The 18,430-nt window shown below is 43.6% G+C and overlaps 1 protein-coding gene across 2 annotated transcripts in view; it reads right to left on the minus strand.

The window, feature by feature from the left end:
* LOC137377000 (tetraspanin-32-like) overlaps window positions 1-18,430 on the minus strand; it is a 99,612-nt gene that overhangs the window by 47,949 nt on the left and 33,233 nt on the right. For both annotated transcript variants that reach the window (XM_068046099.1, XM_068046097.1), the window contains exon 3: window positions 13,583-13,680. In XM_068046099.1, coding sequence (XP_067902200.1) covers window positions 13,583-13,680 — 98 coding nt within the window. The remainder of the gene's footprint in view (window positions 1-13,582; window positions 13,681-18,430) is intronic.

An 18,430-nucleotide genomic window follows, 5' to 3' on the forward strand; every position in this document is an offset into this window, starting at 1 on the left:
ACCACCCTGTACTACTTCATCAAGTGGTCATTCTTCTGTGTCAGCCTAGACAATAAATGTCAGCGTACTATTTGACTATCAGAGTAAAGCCTGATTTTGCACTTGCCTGATATCTAAATTCTTGCATTTTCCAGCAAGGATCACTGGACAGCAATCAGAACGGGAACTCTGGGAGAGGCCAAATGTAGCAACCTTACTGGGATGAATTGTGCTGAGAGGTTTTGATCAGTAATATTCATCTAGAAATCCGAAAGGTGCATTTCAGCTTCCATTACATAGGTTGGAGTGGCTTGATTTCAAAGCCTATGCTGTCAGCCCTGCTGGTATTTATTAGTCTCTTACTAAGAGAGAGAGAGAGAGAGAGTGCACACACTGCAATATTAAACCTTTAGTGAGCACATCTCTCAGCCTGAAACCTCAATGTTCTTTAAAATATTGACTGTATGATTAAAATCTTTGTTCCTCACAGAACTGATTTACCTAGCTTGCCTCAAATGAGGAAATCTTGATTCATAGATTCTCCTCAAAAGGCCTGGGCTTCAGCAATCCTAATGGCTGAGAATCCATTTAAGTAAAGAGTAAGCAGTACATTTAGGATTACAGTGTGGATGTGAGTTGGTAGTACAGTTTACAGTCTGTGAGTAGGCAGTACAGTTTACAGTCTGTATGTGAGTCGGCAGTACAGTTCAGACTGTATGTGAAAAGGCAGTACAGTTCAGTCTATGTGAAAAGGCAGTACAGTTCAGTCTGTATGTGAGTCGGCAGTACAGTTCAGTCTGTATGTGAGTAGGCAGTACAGTTTACAGACTGTATGTGAAAAGGCAGTACAGTTCAGTCTGTATGTGAAAAGGCAGTACAGTTTACAGTCTGTATGTGAAAAGGCAGTACAGTTCAGTCTGTATGTGAAAAGGCAGTACAGTTTACAGTCTGTATGTGAAAAGGTAGTACAGTTTACAGTCTGTATGTGAAAAGGTAGTACAGTTTACAGTCTGTATGTGAAAAGGCAGTATAGTTTACAGTCTGTATGTGAAAAGGTAGTACAGTTTACAGTCTGTATGTGAAAAGGCAGTACAGTTTACAGTCTGTATGTGAAAAGGCAGTACAGTTCAGTCTGTATGTGAAAAGGCAGTACAGTTTACAGTCTGTATGTGAAAAGGTAGTACAGTTTACAGTCTGTATGTGAATAGGCAGTACAGTTTACAGTCTGTATGTGAAAAGGCAGTACAGTTCAGTCTGTATGTGAAAAGGCAGTACAGTTTACAGTCTGTATGTGAAAAGGTAGTACAGTTTACAGTCTGTATGTGAATAGGCAGTACAGTTCAGTCTGTATGTGAGTAGGCAGTACAGTTTACAGTCTGTATGCAAGTGGGCAGTATAGTTTACAGTCTGTATGCAAGTGGGCAGTATAGTTTACAGTCTGTATGCAAGTAGGCAGTATAGTTTACAGTCTGTATGCAAGTGGGCAGTATAGTTTACAGTTTGTATGCAAGTAGGCAGTATAGTTTACAGTCTGAATGCAAGTGGGCAGTATAGTTTACAGTCCATGCAGTTATATGAGTGGGCAGTATAGTTTACAGTCTGTATGCAAGTGGGCAGTATAGTTTACAGTCCATGCAGTTATATGAGTGGGCAGTATAGTTTACAGTCTGTATGCAAGTAGGCAGTATAGTATACAGTCTGAATGCAAGTGGGCAGTATAGTTTACAGTCCATGCAGTTATATGAGTGGGCAGTATAGTTTACAGTCTGTATGCAAGTAGGCAGTATAGTTTACAGTCTGTATGCAAGTGGGCAGTATAGTTTGCAGTCTATGCAGTTATGTGAGTGGGCAGTACAGTTTACAGTCTGTATGCAAGTGGGCAGTATAGTTTACAGTCGATGCAGTTATGTGAGTGGGCAGTATAGTTTACAGTCTGTATGCAAGTGGGCAGTATAGTTTACAGTCCATGCAGTTATATGAGTGGGCAGTATAGTTTACAGTCTGTATGCAAGTGGGCAGTATAGTTTACAGTCTGTATGCAAGTGGGCAGTATAGTTTACAGTCTATGCAGTTATGTGAGTCGACAGTCTAGTTTACGGTCTGTATGCAAGTGGGCAGTATAGTTTACAGTCTGTATGCAAGTAGGCAGTATAGTTTACTGTCTGTATGCAAGTGGGCAGTATAGTTTACGGTCTGTATGCAAGTAGGGAGTATAGTTTACAGTCTGTATGCAAGTAGGGAGTATAGTTTACTGTCTGTATGCAAGTGGGCAGTATAGTTTACGGTCTGTATGCAAGTAGGGAGTATAGTTTACAGTCTGTATGCAAGTAGGCAGTATAGTTTACAGTCTGAATGCAAGTAGGCAGTATAGTTTGCAGTCTATGCAGTTATGTGAGTGGGCAGTACAGTTTACAGTCTGTATGCAAGTGGGCAGTATAGTTTACAGTCGATGCAGTTATGTGAGTCGACAGTCTAGTTTACTGTCTGTATGCAAGTGGGCAGTATAGTTTACTGTCTGTATGCAAGTAGGCAGTATAGTTTACTGTCTGTATGCAAGTGGGCAGTATAGTTTACGGTCTGTATGCAAGTAGGGAGTATAGTTTACTGTCTGTATGCAAGTGGGCAGTATAGTTTACTGTCTGTATGCAAGTAGGCAGTATAGTTTACTGTCTGTATGCAAGTGGGCAGTATAGTTTACGGTCTGTATGCAAGTAGGGAGTATAGTTTACAGTCTGTATGCAAGTGGGCAGTATAGTTTACTGTCTGTATGCAAGTGGGCAGTATAGTTTGCAGTCTATGCAGTTATGTGAGTGGGCAGTATAGTTTACAGTCTGTATGCAAGTAGGCAGTATAGGTTGCAGTCTATGCAGTTATGTGAGTGGGCAGTATAGTTTACAGTCTGTATGCAAGTAGGCAGTATAGGTTGCAGTCTATGCAGTTATGTGAGTGGGCAGTATAGTTTACAGTCTGTATGCAAGTAGGCAGTATAGGTTGCAGTCTATGCAGTTATGTGAGTGGGCAGTATAGTTTACAGTCTGTATGCAAGTAGGCAGTATAGGTTGCAGTCTATGCAGTTATGTGAGTGGGCAGTATAGTTTACAGTCTGTATGCAAGTGGGCAGTATAGTTTACAGTCTGAATGCAAGTAGGCAGTATAGTTTGCAGTCTATGCATTTATGTGAGTGGGCAGTATAGTTTACAGTCTGTATGCAAGTGGGCAGTATAGTTTACAGTCTGTATGCAAGTGGGCAGTATAGTTTGCAGTCTATGCAGTTATGCAAGTGGGCAGTCTAGTTTGCAGTCTATGCAGTTATGTAAGTGGGCAGTATAGTTTACAGTCTGTATGCAAGTGGGCAGTATAGTTTGCAGTCTATGCAGTTATGTAAGTGGGCAGTATAGTTTACAGTCTATGCAGTTATGTAAGTGGGCAGTATAGTTTACAGTCTATGCAGTTATGCAAGTGGGCAGTCTAGTTTGCAGTCTATGCAGTTATGTAAGTGGGCAGTATAGTTTACAGTCTGTATGCAAGTGGGCAGTATAGTTTGCAGTCTATGCAGTTATGTGAGTGGGCAGTATAGTTTACAGTCTGTATGCAAGTGGGCAGTATAGTTTACAGTCTGTATGCAAGTGGGCAGTATAGTTTGCAGTCTATGCAGTTATGCAAGTGGGCAGTATAGTTTACAGTCTGTATGCAAGTGGGCAGTATAGTTTGCAGTCTATGCAGTTATGTGAGTGGGCAGTATAGTTTACAGTCTGTATGCAAGTGGGCAGTATAGTTTGCAGTCTATGCAGTTATGTGAGTGGGCAGTATAGTTTACAGTCTGTATGCAAGTGGGCAGTATAGTTTGCAGTCTATGCAGTTATGCAAGTGGGCAGTCTAGTTTGCAGTCTATGCAGTTATGTAAGTGGGCAGTATAGTTTACAGTCTGTATGCAAGTGGGCAGTATAGTTTGCAGTCTATGCAGTTATGTAAGTGGGCAGTATAGTTTACAGTCTGTATGCAAGTGGGCAGTATAGTTTGCAGTCTATGCAGTTATGTAAGTGGGCAGTATAGTTTACAGTCTGTATGCAAGTGGGCAGTATAGTTTGCAGTCTATGCAGTTATGCAAGTGGGCAGTCTAGTTTGCAGTCTATGCAGTTATGTAAGTGGGCAGTATAGTTTACAGTCTGTATGCAAGTGGGCAGTATAGTTTGCAGTCTATGCAGTTATGTAAGTGGGCAGTATAGTTTACAGTCTGTATGCAAGTGGGCAGTATAGTTTGCAGTCTATGCAGTTATGCAAGTGGGCAGTATAGTTTACAATCTGTATGCAAGTGGGCAGTATAGTTTGCAGTCTATGCAGTTATGTGAGTGGGCAGTATAGTTTACAGTCTGTATGCAAGTGGGCAGTATAGTTTACAGTCTGTATGCAAGTGGGCAGTATAGTTTGCAGTCTATGCAGTTATGCAAGTGGGCAGTCTAGTTTGCAGTCTATGCAGTTATGTGAGTGGGCAGTATAGTTTGCAGTCTATGCAGTTATGCAAGTGGGCAGTCTAGTTTGCAGTCTATGCAGTTATGTGAGTGGGCAGTATAGTTTGCAGTCTATGCAGTTATGTAAGTGGGCAGTATAGTTTACAGTCTGTATGCAAGTGGGCAGTATAGTTTGCAGTCTATGCAGTTATGCAAGTGGGCAGTCTAGTTTGCAGTCTATGCAGTTATGTAAGTGGGCAGTATAGTTTACAGTCTGTATGCAAGTGGGCAGTATAGTTTGCAGTCTATGCAGTTATGTAAGTGGGCAGTATAGTTTACAGTCTGTATGCAAGTGGGCAGTATAGTTTGCAGTCTATGCAGTTATGCAAGTGGGCAGTATAGTTTACAATCTGTATGCAAGTGGGCAGTATAGTTTGCAGTCTATGCAGTTATGTGAGTGGGCAGTATAGTTTACAGTCTGTATGCAAGTGGGCAGTATAGTTTACAGTCTGTATGCAAGTGGGCAGTATAGTTTGCAGTCTATGCAGTTATGCAAGTGGGCAGTCTAGTTTGCAGTCTATGCAGTTATGTGAGTGGGCAGTATAGTTTGCAGTCTATGCAGTTATGTGAGTGGGCAGTCTAGTTTGCAGTCTATGCAGTTATGTGAGTGGGCAGTATAGTTTACAGTCTGTATGCAAGTGGGCAGTATAGTTTACAGTCTGTATGCAAGTGGGCAGTATAGTTTGCAGTCTATGCAGTTATGCAAGTGGGCAGTCTAGTTTGCAGTCTATGCAGTTATGTGAGTGGGCAGTATAGTTTACAGTCTGTATGCAAGTAGGCAGTATAGTTTGCAGTCTATGCAGTTATGTGAGTAGACAGTACAGTTCACATTCTACACGCGAGTAGGCAGTACAATTCAGAGCTGAATTTTGTTGAGCTCCCGACATCGGCTCTATGGTGGGGTGGGGCGGGGTGGCCGGCAGATCGCAGCAGCAGCGGCCCGCCACGGATCCTGTGCCTGTATTGCTGGGCCTGATCTTCCTTGCGACTGTTCCGTGGGTGGCCTCCCCAACCACTCAACAATGGGATCCAACTTTAAATATTGAAATAAAGGACTTATATGTAATGAAATAAAGAAAATAAAGGCCGCCAGGTTCAGCCCTACATGTGAGTAGGAAGTACAGTTTGCAGTCTATGTGAGTACTCAGGATCATTCTGTATATCAGCAGGTGTGATGGGCATTTCCAGCTCTGTGCTGGATTAAGTTGCATGGATCCAGCTGATGGTGCCATCTAATTACAATCTTCCTCGAAGTGCTTGATCATCTGATGTCTTACATGAGATAACCATTTAGTGATGTTCTCTTTTCCATAGCTAATAATTCTGGTTAGTTCTTCAACTACTGGTAATCCATTTGGCACCATTTTTATGGCATGTACCAATAGAGAAACTTTACCCAACGTGCCACTTTCTAGTCAAATTTTTATTACTACTTGGATATAACCTAACCATGGGTGAAACAAGGGGAAAACTTGTGAAAAAATTTCCTATCAGAAAAAAATAGTGTGGAGCTTAAATTATTGACAATAATATACCATTTGCTCATTCTTGATGCTAAAGCTGTTTAGGCAGGTTCTTGTGTCGCTGCAATATCAATTTCAACCTTGACAAAGAGCAAGTCAGGGTCAAAATGTCTGAAGTAATGCAAAAAATGGCCCTGTAGGACCCTGGAAAGATTCTGAGGCAAAAAACTTAAGAACTTTGGTGACTTTGACTGCCAAAAGCAAAGCATGGCCAGTAGGTCTTGTTGCAGGAGACTGCAGAGGTCTCCAACGGCCTGTCTGGAAAAGTGGAGTCTCCTCATGCTTTACTCCTCAAGACAGATCCAGGAAATTTACTCTGGGCCTATAGACCCCATTGGCTAGGTAAGATCATCTTTGAGCATTCCCCTTACCTGTTGTCTTCTAAATGACCCTATCTGCTCCTGTTTGTGTCAGGACAGCCTGCTGCTGCTCCTCTTCCTTTTCCTCTTCATACAAGAAGATTAAAGTAGCAAAATGGACACCCATCGTAAGCTGTGTGTTTATTGGGGGTATCTCAACAGAACTTATACAGGAAAAAAAGTTCAATCTTCAAAACAAACTCTTCTGTGGAAATCCCCAAAAATGCAAAAGCAAACAGATTCCTATGATCTGAGTGTCTTTTAGAATATCGCTCCCAAAGCGCTTCGGAAACCAATCCCATCAGGTTTTACTGAGTGAATTATGTGGTGGGTGGGACTTAAAATTGCATTGGGTTCTAATGACATCATAGGACCCAGATTTGCACACATTCATGAAGTTTCCATTAGCATATGAAAGATATAAGCCTGAAAATTACTATTAAGGTTAGATGTACTTGTGGAAAACAGTAATATTGGGAGTATGATAGATCCCTACGTTACAGCCAGTTTATTAAATGCCCCAAATTACTGTTCAAAGGAAGTGGCTTTGGTGCACTATTGTGCTGAAGTTAATCAAATTTATTATGGCTTGCATAATAGGTACTTCAATTAAAAAAGCACCATACTCCAATGGTAATAAAATACATGTGTGATGTGTTGTCAGCCTTTCTAAGAAGTGATGATCAAGAGTCGGCTAACTTGATATCCACAGATGTATCAGAGGTCATTAATTCATTATTCAACAGGGCTGACAACTTCATCACTTCAATCTCTAACCAACAACAATGGCATGATATTCTGCAGACCTCCTGGATTTTCTGGATTGCACAGGGTCATTAATTATATCCATATTACCATTCAGACCCCATAGCACAATGCTGTGCCCTAAATGACAAGGTTATTATTCATTCAGTCTGGCTAATATGTGACCACCAGCAGAGAATAATGTAGAATAATGCCTGTTTCCTAGGGAGCTCTACCAGGTTCCCCACTTTAAGCCAATCATTTATGTCACTTTTATCTGAAGGAGAAGGAAGAGTAGAAGGGTGGGTCTAGCAGTCTGTGATACCCTCTACATCCATAGCTTATGACACCCTTATGCAAAACATGGATTGGAGCAAAATGTTCTTGCTACAACTAGAATGGTTTTTGAACATTTCTTTGTGATCTTAAAGCAATGCTTAGTAAGTATCAAACAATTGTTAGATATCTTTCAGTAAACCCTCCAACATGGTCTCATCAATAATGCTGCCTGCTGCATTTTTCATAACATTATCTTATCGTGGAGCCTGAAAAAGTAGGATGGCAAAGTCATGGCAGAGCAAGAGGGTGAAAATGACAATGAACAATTAGCTGTTCAATCACCAATATAATTAGGAGGACTAGTACAGCCAGCAGTAAACCAAAATATCATCCAGTAAGTGCCAGAGCTATGTCATTTATTAAAGCTGCAATCAACTTGGGCAAATAAATTTCCCAAAAACCACTTACACTCACAATTTCCTGCACAGTTCCCCAAATGCTATGTGTGCCTGTGGTCAGTCTGTTTTGTGTCAGTGCACTGAGTGTGATGTCAGTAATTAACCCATTACTTCTTTGAGATGATAATTCCCCTGTGGAAGGAGTAAACATGATGATCAGCTGCATGGTTTCATTGATAGCCTGCTGGTTATCTTGTCCTTCCAGACCTGCCTGCAGCCCTGTATCTGAGTCAGCCATATTTGGTACTGTGGCTGCACTTTGTTTAATACTTGTGTAGAGATGGTTGAATAGCCAGAAATGGTGTTGGTTTGAGACTGAGTTGCCTCATCTCTGACTACTAGGTGCATCTCACTGTTGTTGGCCATGCCCTCAACATATCCAGTGATCAGTGTGAGAGTAGAACATTGGGCAGCTCTAAGGTCTGAGAATCCCCACCTTATAGTTCCTCAAGTCTGCTTCTCAGTTTGGTGAAACCAGCCTAAAAGCATCTGTATCTTCAGAGCCCAAGGCCTCTAAAGTATCTAGGAGCAACTGTGCCCATGATCTCTGCCGCTGTCTCTGAGGCAGATGATTCAGGAGTGAAGGCATGCTCCAGAGCAGATGGCTCTCTAAGTTTTATCCATTACTGTGTAGACCAAGCTAGTAGGCTCCCTCCCTGATCTTGAAATGTACTTTGCATGAACACGTGACATAATCAGTTCTCAGAGAGTGATCTCTGTCTGTAAGCAAACTGTGGAGCCTGAAGCCCTTGGCGATGTAGCAGAGGCAGTAACCATTGCACCAGTCTATGATGGCATCCATAAACAAGGGCCAAGGTTTCAGTTATTTAGGCCCAACTCCAAAATGGGTTTGTTCCTTGGAGTTAAAAGTCATCTTATCCTGCAAGCTGAATAATTGTTCAGGAGTATTAAAGGTCATCGAGCAGTGGCAATGTCACACAGCTGCACACCTTCTTAGTGCATGTTACAGGTTGGAGATATCATTTTGCTGGTGTGAAGCCCATTTATTAATTGTTGCTCCACGTCCTTCCCACTAGTTGGTGCCCTATAGACAACACCAAGCAATGTAACTGTATCTTTTTTGTTCCTTAGCTCTAGCCAAATTGATTCTATCCTCGACCCCTCTGGGACAGCCTTTTTCTACAGTACTGCAATGCTTTCCTTAATCAATACCGCCATCCCTCCCCCTTTCCTATCTTTCCCGAACACCATGTATCCAGGAATATTCAATACCCAGTTTTACCCTTCTTTGAGCCAGGTCTCTGTTATAGCCACAACATCATATTTCCACATGTCAATCTGCGCCTGTAACTCACCAATCTTAGTCACAATACTCCATGCATTCACATACATGCACATTGACCCTGATTTAGACTTTATTACTTTCTCCTTTACTCTGACCCCACCTAATAACTTACTATTCTCTACTCTGGTGCTATCTATCTCTGCCAGTATTGTGTGACCTTGGTATTCCTCTCTGATATTTCCCCCTGGTTCCCATACCTCTGCCAAGTTAGTTGAAACCCTCCCCAATAGCACTAGCAAATTGGCCTGCAAGGAGACTTGTCCCAGCTCTGTTCAGATGCAACCCGTCTGGCCTGTTACAGGTCCCACTTTCTCTAGAACTGGTCCCAGTGTCCCAGGACTCTAAAGCCCTCCCTCCTGCACCATCTTTCCAGCCACGCATTCATCTGCACTATCCTCCTGTTTCTATACTCACTTGAGTGTGGTACTGGGAGTAATCCGGAGATTACTACTTTTGAGGTCCTGCTTGATAATTTCTTACCTATCTCAGTAAACCCTTTCTGCAGGACCACATCCCTCTTCCTACCTATGTCATTGTAACCAATGCGGATCGTGACTGCTGGCTGTTCACTCTCCCCCCTTAGGGTGCTCTACAGCCGTTCGGTAACATCCTAGACCTTGGCACCAGGGAAGCAACACACCATCCTGGATTAATTTCTGCGGCCACAGAAATGCCTGTCCATTCCCCTATTGAATCTCCTTTCACTATGGCTGTTCCAGTCTTCCTTGTGCCCCCCCTGTGCAGCTGAGCCACCCATGGTGCCATGGCCTTGGCTCTGGCTGCACTCCCCAGATGAACCATCACTTTCCTCAGTATTTAGAACTGAACACCTGTTGGAAAATGAGACGCAACAAAGAACAATGTTGAAGAGACAGTTTAATATGACTGCTTCACAAAAATCGTGATAAATGTGTGGAACTGACTGGCGAGAGAGACAGTGGAGCCAGCTAGTGTCAGTAAGTTCAAGAGGAAACCAGATAGATATTTAGGTGGAGGAAATGATTGAGGAGTTTGAGAGATGTAGGGGGGAATTTTATGGGCCCTGCAAGAGCGGCTTTGATGGCGGATGGGATGATTTAATTAGATGTGATTTGTTTTTTCCGATTTCCAGCAGCAGGTTTTTGTTTCACAATTACATCAGTGGCATGTTTGCAGTGGTCTGGGGCTCCCCCTGCATGGTGGCAGATTTCAGCTTTGCATTCATTACCATACCATGAGTACGCATGACCCTATACATATTTCAAATTAAGTCCTACCTGCCAGAATGGTATTCCTGTGCCACCTGGTTCACATTTGTTTAAAGGTGGTGTACACCTTTGTGAGTTGTGTCTGAGGTCAGTGGTTTCATGTCTTGAACTCATTGGCACAAGGAAGGCCAACATTGGAATAGAAGTTTGGCTCCAGGTTCGGCACCAACAAGAGCAATTCTTCTCAGGCAATGGCAGGGAAGGCACTGGATAGGTGCATGGAGGTGCAGGGGAGGGTGAGGACACAGGGTGGGGTCTCGGATGGGTGGAGGAGCAGACGAGGGAGGAGGGCAGCATTCAGGGTGTGCAGTGGTTGTTATTGATGCTGAAGCTGGCTGTGGGCGGTTGCAGGGGGTGGTGGGTTGATGTGTGCATGACAGTAAACAGAATGGTCATGAGGGGCCTAAAGGAAGGGATGAGAACTGTCTACGTCAGGGTCCTGTGGGGTGAAATCAGGGTACTGTCTGGCAGAAGGAACAGTCACAAGCAAAAAGAAATTATGAAGAAGAGGTGGTTCTTGGGTGCAAACTGAAAATGAAGGTAAACCGAGTCCAGATTATAGTAAGCTTATTCTGTGGCCACAATCAATATATGCTTTCAAAGGCTGCTGATCCTTGTGCCTTGCAACACAGAATGATTTATTGACGTGTGGCTCATGGTGCTGCACGGAGTAATGGCAAGTTCCACCAATGAAAGTTTGTTCCCGCTGCATGAGCGCACAAGCCTCCTGTACCCATCGCCACACCATTAATTTGCATGTAAAATTGTATGCAAAATGGGAAAAAAGGCAGAAGCTCTGTCAACTTCTGGCTGCGCCATTGGAAACGCCACAGGATTCATAAAATCCTGGCCGGGGGGTATTTTCTCACTTGCATCTCACTAGATGGATTGTATTTTTCTAACCTTGAACCTGCCAGATTTACTGCAGTGTTCTCTTCTGCTCCTGTACATTCCCTAAGGTCTTATGTAATTGTTGTTGACAAGTTCTTCACTCTTCAACCCAAAGGTGGCTGAGTTTGACAAGGCTCAAAGTTGAGTGTTAACAATGTTACACTTAAACCAGTTGAGTCCCTGACAGTGTAACTAAAATGAATTGAAATGAATTAAAATGAATTAATTTGAGCCCAATTAATGGGTTATTGAAATTCTATTTCCAGAATTATTACTGTCCTTTTTCTGATGATTCAAAGAATTTCCTCATCTATATAGAATCAGTTTAACAAAGTAATTATTAGTTGGAAAGAAAATTCAAATTTCTTAGTAAATTGAAACAAAATCTAAAAGTTTTTAAAGCTGTGCTGTTAGTGTCCTTGTGCCTAAAAATAAAAGTTTTATTTTAAGAGTCTCCTTGACCACCTGCAAATGAGTGAAATTTGCTGAAACTCCCAATGGTACTGAATTCAGTTTTGGGGCATGGTCACTTTTGTGGGCTGGCTCACTACTAGCGCAATGTTTTTAAAACCAGCACAAAACATTGTGAAAACTCTATTAATACCGAACATAATTTGCGCTTAAATTCCATGATCTTTTTGAGCTGGTTTGGCTGATTTTAGATTTAGATTTAGATATACAACACTGAAACAGGCCCTTCGGCCCACCGAGTCTGTGCCGACCATTAACCACCCATTTATACTAATCCTACACTAATCCCATATTCCTACCACATCCTCACCTGTCCCTATATTTCCCTACCACCTACCTATACTAGGGGCAATTTATAATGGCCAATTTACCTATCAACTTGCAAGTCTTTTAGCTGTGGGAGGAAACCGGAGCACCCGGAGGAAACCCACGCAGACACAGGGAGAACTTGCAAACTCCACACAGACAGTACCCAGAATTGAACCTGGGTCGCTGGAGCTGTGAGGCTGCGGTGCTAACCACTGCGCCACTGGGTGAACTGTGCTGAAAAAACCAATGCAATCTAGCAGAAACTCCTGCCCTCCATTTGGACTGGTATGAGCAGGAAATGCACTCAATAGTCAGGCTTTCACTGCTTCCCAGTGGCATGTGACTGCATTGTAGTACAACTTGCACAATGAGGTGACAGCTCAAATCCCAGGGACTCTCTTTTGTTTTTCAATCTTTTATATCAATCCCATCAGTTTTTCGCCAGTGTTTTATTTACAATTGGGGAATTGCTCCAACTATTTATATTTTACTTGCAGATTAATTATGTGTACACTGAATACTTTCCTGCAGGTCGCAGCTCACTTGGGCTGCAACTGGAACCCAGCACAATCTGCACACCATCTAACTTGGTCCTGAATTCTCTAAAGTTACAACTGGTATTCGTTACCCAATGTAAAGAAGAGAAACTGATGTTTAGAGGGGATGTGGTGGAAATGGCATAGAGATCTGCTTTTAAAATTGGGGTCTTATTTTGGTTTATAATTACATTTCCAAACAGATAGATGTGTGCTTTTTTGGAGTTGTACTTATGGGAGGTTATACAGGTACAGGCTTTTTTCATCAGTTGGGTATATGCTGGAGAAAACATACATTTAGTAGTTGGATAAATTCATTTGGATATGGTTCTTGGGGCTTATCTTGTTGAGCAGGGGCACATGATTACGTTAATCATACTTTTGGTTTTGTTCCGAAGAAGGGTCACTGACCCGAAACGTTAACTCTGCTTCTCTTTCCACAGATGCTGCCAGACCTGCTGAGTGATTCCAGCATTTCATGTTTTTGTTTTGGTTTTGTTCTTAGTTTTTACCTGGTTTAGTCCCTCTCCATGAAGAGACAGTAGACCAAACCTGAACAGTTGGCTTTCTTTAAGGTAGGCTAGGTTTTGGGAATGGGCCCTAAGTGCTTTATTTTTGGAATTGCTCAGCCACTTCGATACCAAGTGACTAACAACCTTTTAGCATTTCAGAGATTATCTGGGTGGGATACACACCTGTACTGAGAGTTAGCTGGGACACATAATGCTGCTGGGAGTGCACCAACAATATAGCAACTGCATAAGCTGAGAGACAACAAGGAAAGGCTGAAAGAGAAAGACAGACACACCGAATGTGCGTGCACATATAATAAACAGATTGTTGCTTGAAACACAGAGCGGAATTTGTCTGCCTGACGGTAACCTCAAGCACAATCTATTTGCTCAGTGTTGCCTGAATAATGACCTGTGACGAATACCTTGTGTGATATATCCCAAACAATGTGCTACTTACCACACTGAGCAAGTATTCCGATTCTTTTGCAATTCCAATCAGACAGATGATTCCCAAGAGAGCGAGAAAGATGCTGGTGGACAGGCCACTGTATACAGCTGTAGAGATAGACAAAGGAATATAATCGGCTTTAAACTGTGGTAGTCTGGGCGATTGCTGCTCACACAAAAACCTCACCATCTTTTGCAATTGATGAAATGCAGAGTTGAGAGCAGGTTAAATGCTGGCCTTTAATCTTTGGGACTGGAGTTTAAATCTAGCTTCGAATGATGAGCTGAAACACTTCCTGTCTACGGGCGGGTAAGGATCCTACAAGGAAATTGGCTTGGACACTGTTAATCCATTTATTAAAATCCTTCAGCACATAGCAGAAAACTTGCCCAAATTTAGCACATATTAGCAATCTGACCCAAAGAGGCTACAGAATGATGTAGGATTAGGTACTGTGATTTGTGTATAATAGAAAGAAAGGCCAGCAGAGGGAGTGCTGCACCACTGTATAGATAAAGTAGGTCGATAGAATCCACTTTCTCCAAGACAGATATGGGCCGATTGGTGTCCTCCAGAACTGATCCCAACAGATTATATGGGGTCAGTAGGAAGGAATCTAATTAACATAGAGCAGGTGGGTGCCTGTGCCTCTTTGGAGGCATCTCTGGTGCCTGCCTATCCCATACTACCTGGAAACCCAGTGCCTGGCTGCAATACAGGGAGCAGGGAGAAGAGCCCAGGTCACCACAGAATTCTCATGGGATCCCCTTGTCCCGATCCAGAATTTTTTACAATAAAAAGTTACTTTATCTCTGAGGGTCAAGGTGATTTCCCTCCCACATGGGGACAACATATGTCCTCTGGAGGCCCACATGCATCTCCCTTCCCTGCATGACATTTCCACTGCAATTTCACAGTTTCTCCATCCCCGCCTTAGCCCTTGGAAGTGCTAACGATTGCTGGGGTGCAGTTCCAGCATCTCAAAGAAGTGATCATTGTTCATGAGCCTGGAAAATGACTATTTGCCCAAAATAGCATCCATTGTGCGTGCGCGCACTTCCACTGTAAATCCCCCTGGACGCCATATTGGTGAAGTGATAGTGCGCGTGCGCAACTAACATCCACTGGAAGTATGCAGAGAAAGCAGATCATGACAACAGTCAGCATGCAATGTTGATTTGACGCCAACACTGCCGTTGTGGAGTTCCAAGCTCTGGCTGACACCCTCTCATAACCTCATTCAGCTGACCGTGCATTAAGCAGCACAAAGGACCTCTCCACTGGTGTTATTTAAAGGGATCATCTACTACTTGCAGGTTAGTTGTTGGTTGATTTCTACTGGCTGTTGGTATGATTCTGCAAGTGTTTGATGTTTTCCGTAGTTGTTTCTAGTTGCAAAAGTCTGCAGGGAATGGTGTGGTAGGTGCTGAAGGACACTTTGCTGTCTTCAAGGCTTCTGCACAAACTAGTTGTTCCCAGATTTGGGCACATGAGTAGGCCTTCCCTTGGAATAGATCATGACTGAGAATGATAAGACGGCGCGCAGAGCAGTAGGCGGAATTTGAATTCAATTAATAAAAATCTGGAATTAACAGCTAGTCTAATGATGGCCATGAAACCATTGTCGATTGTCCTAAAAACCTTTCTGGTTCACTAATGTCTATTAGGGAAATCTGCTGTCCTTACCTGGTCTGGCCTACAAGTGACTCCAGACCCACAGCAATGTGGTTGACTCTTACATGCCTTCTGGAAAGGCCTAGGAGGCCACTCTGTTGTATCAAACTGCTACAAAGTCAATAAGGAATGAAATTGGATGGACCACCCAGCATCAACCTAGGCACCGGAAACAACAACGGCAAACCCAGCCCTGTTGATCCCGCAAAGGCCCCCTTACTAACATTTGGGGGCTTTTGCTAAAGTTGGGAGAGCTGTCCCGCAGCTGCCTGACATAGTCATTCTCACAGAATCATACCTTACAGACAATGTCACTTAGAAAGGCCCAGGTTAATCAAGGATAGTCAGCATGGATTTGTCAAGGGAAGATCTTGTTTGACTAACTTGATCAAATTTTTTGAAGAAGTAACAAGGAAGATAGATGAGGGTAATGCAGTTGATGTGGTCTACATGGATTTTAGCAAAGCTTTTGACAAGGTCCATGGCAGACTGGTTAAAAAAATTAAATCCCATGGGATCCAGGGAAATGCAGCAAGATGGATACAAAATTGTTTCAGTGACAGGAAACAAAGGGTCGTTATTGATGGGTGTTATTGTGACTGGAGGGCTGTTTCCAGTGGCGTTCTGCAGGACTCAGTACTGGGTCCCCTGCTTTTTGTGGTATATATTAACGATTTGGATGTAAATGTAGGGGGCATGATCAAGAAGTTTGCAGACGACACAAAGATTGGCCGTGTGGTAGATAGCGAGGAGGATAGCTGTAGGCTGCAGGAAGATAGTGATGGTCTGGTTAGATGGGCAGAAAAGTGACAAATGGAATTCAACCCAGAGAAATGTTGAGGCGATGCATTTGGGGAGGTCAAACAAGGCAAAGGAATACACGATTAATGGGAAAATACTGAGAAGTGTAGAGGAAGTGAGAGACCTTGGAGTGAATGTCCACAGATCCCCGAAGGTAGCAGGACAGGTCAATAAGGTGGTTACAAAGGCATATGAAATCCTTTCCTTTATTAGCCGAGGTATATACGAGCAGGGAGGTTATGCTGGAACTATATAACTCATTGGTTAGGCCACAACTTGAGTTCTGTGTGCAGTTCTGGTCACCTCATTACAGAAAGGATATAACTGCACTCGAGAAGGTACAGAGAAGATTTATGAGGATGTTGCCAGGACTAGAAAAATGCAGCTATGAGGAAAGATTGGATAGGCTGGGGTTGTTCTCCTTGGAACAGAGAAGGCTGAGCGGAGATCTGATTGCAATGTACAAAATTTTGAGGGGCCTGGATAGAGTGGAGGTGAAGGGTCTATTCACCTTAGCAGAGAGGTCAGTGACTAGGGGGCATAGATTTAGTGATTGGTGGAAAAATTAGAGGAGAGATGAGGAAAAGCTTTTTCACCTAGAGGATGTTGGGGGTCTGGAACTCACTGCCTGAAAGGGAAGTTGAGGCAGAAACCCTCAATTCATTCAAAAGGAGTCTGGATATGCACATCAAGTGCCGTAAACTGCAGGGCTACAGACCAAATGCAGGAAGGTGGAATTAGAATGGGTGGATTGTTTTTCAGCCAGCGCAGATACGGTGGGCCAATTGGCCTCTTTCTGTGCGTTACACTTTCTATGATTCTTTCTATGATTCTATGTCCCAAACACCACCATCACCATCCCCGGGTATGGTCTGTCCCAACGGCAGGACAGACCCAGCAGAGGTGGTGGCACAGTGGTATACAGTCGGGAGGAAGTTGCCCTGGGAGACCTTAACATCGACTCATGATTAGCACCTACCGCACCCCCCCCCCCCCACCCCCACCTCGGTTGATGAATTAGTATTCCTCGATGTTGAACACCACTTGGAGGAAGCATTGAGGTGGCAAGGGCACAGAATGTACTCTGGGCGGGGGACTTCAATGACCAATACCAAGAATGGCTGGGTAACACCATTACTGATTGAGCTGGCTGAGTCCTAAAGGACATAGCTGCTAGACTGGGTCTGCAGCAGGTGGTGAGGGAACTAACAAGAGGGAAAAACATACTTGACCTCGTCCTCATCAATCTGCCTGTCACAGGTGCAGCTGTCCATGACAGTATTGGTAGGAGTGACCACCGCACAGTCCTTGTGGAGACAAAACCCCGTTTTCACATTGAGGATACTGAGAAGTGTAGAGGAAGTGAGGAAGTGCGTTGTGTGGCATTACCACCGTGCTAAATGGGATAGATTTTCAACAGATCTAACAATGCAAAACTGGGCATCCATGAGGCGCTGTGAGCCATCAGTAGCAGCAGAATTGTACGCAACTACAATCTGTAACCTCATGGCCTGGCATATCCCTCACTCTACCATTACCATCAAGCCGGGGAACCAACCCTGGTTCAATGAAGAGTGCAGGAGGGCATGCCAGGAGCAGCACCAGGCATTCCTCAAAATGAGGTGTCAACCTGGTGAAGCTACAGCCGAGGGCTACCTGCGCGCCAAGCAGCATAAGCAACATGCGATAGACAGAGCTAAGCGATCCCACAACCAACGGATCAGATCTAAGCTCTGCAGTCCTGTCACATCCAGCTGTGAATGGCGGTGGACAATTAACTAACTGGAGGAGGTGGGTCCACAAATATCCCCATCTTCCATGATGGGGGAGCCCAGCACATCAGTGCAAACGATAAGGCTGAAGCATTTGCAACAATCTTCAGCCAGAAGTGCTGAGTTGATGATCCATCTCGGCCTCCCTCTGAAGTCCCCAACATCACAAATGCCAGTTTTCAGCCAATTCGATTCACTCTGCGTGATATCAAGAAACGGCTGAAAGCACTGGATACTGAAAAGGTTATGGGCCCTGACAACATTCCGGCAATAGTACTGAAGACCTGTGCTCCAGAGCTTTTACCGCCCCTAGCCAAGCTGCTCAAGTACAGCTACAACACTGACATCTACCCTGCAATGTGGAAAATTGCCCAGGTATGTCCTGTACATAAAAAGCAGGACAAATCCAGCCTGGCCAATTACCGCCCCATCAGTCTACTCTCAATCATCAGTAAAGTGATGGAAGGTGTCGTCAACATTGCTATCAAGCGACACTTGCTTAGCAATAACCTGCTCAATGACGCTCAGTTTGGGTTCCGTCACGGCCACTCAGCTCCTGATCTCATTACAGCCTTGGTTCAAACACGGACAAAAGAGCTGAACTCCAGAG

This window comes from Heterodontus francisci, chromosome 14 (assembly GCF_036365525.1).
Source record: "Heterodontus francisci isolate sHetFra1 chromosome 14, sHetFra1.hap1, whole genome shotgun sequence".
Lineage (NCBI taxonomy): Eukaryota > Metazoa > Chordata > Chondrichthyes > Heterodontiformes > Heterodontidae > Heterodontus > Heterodontus francisci.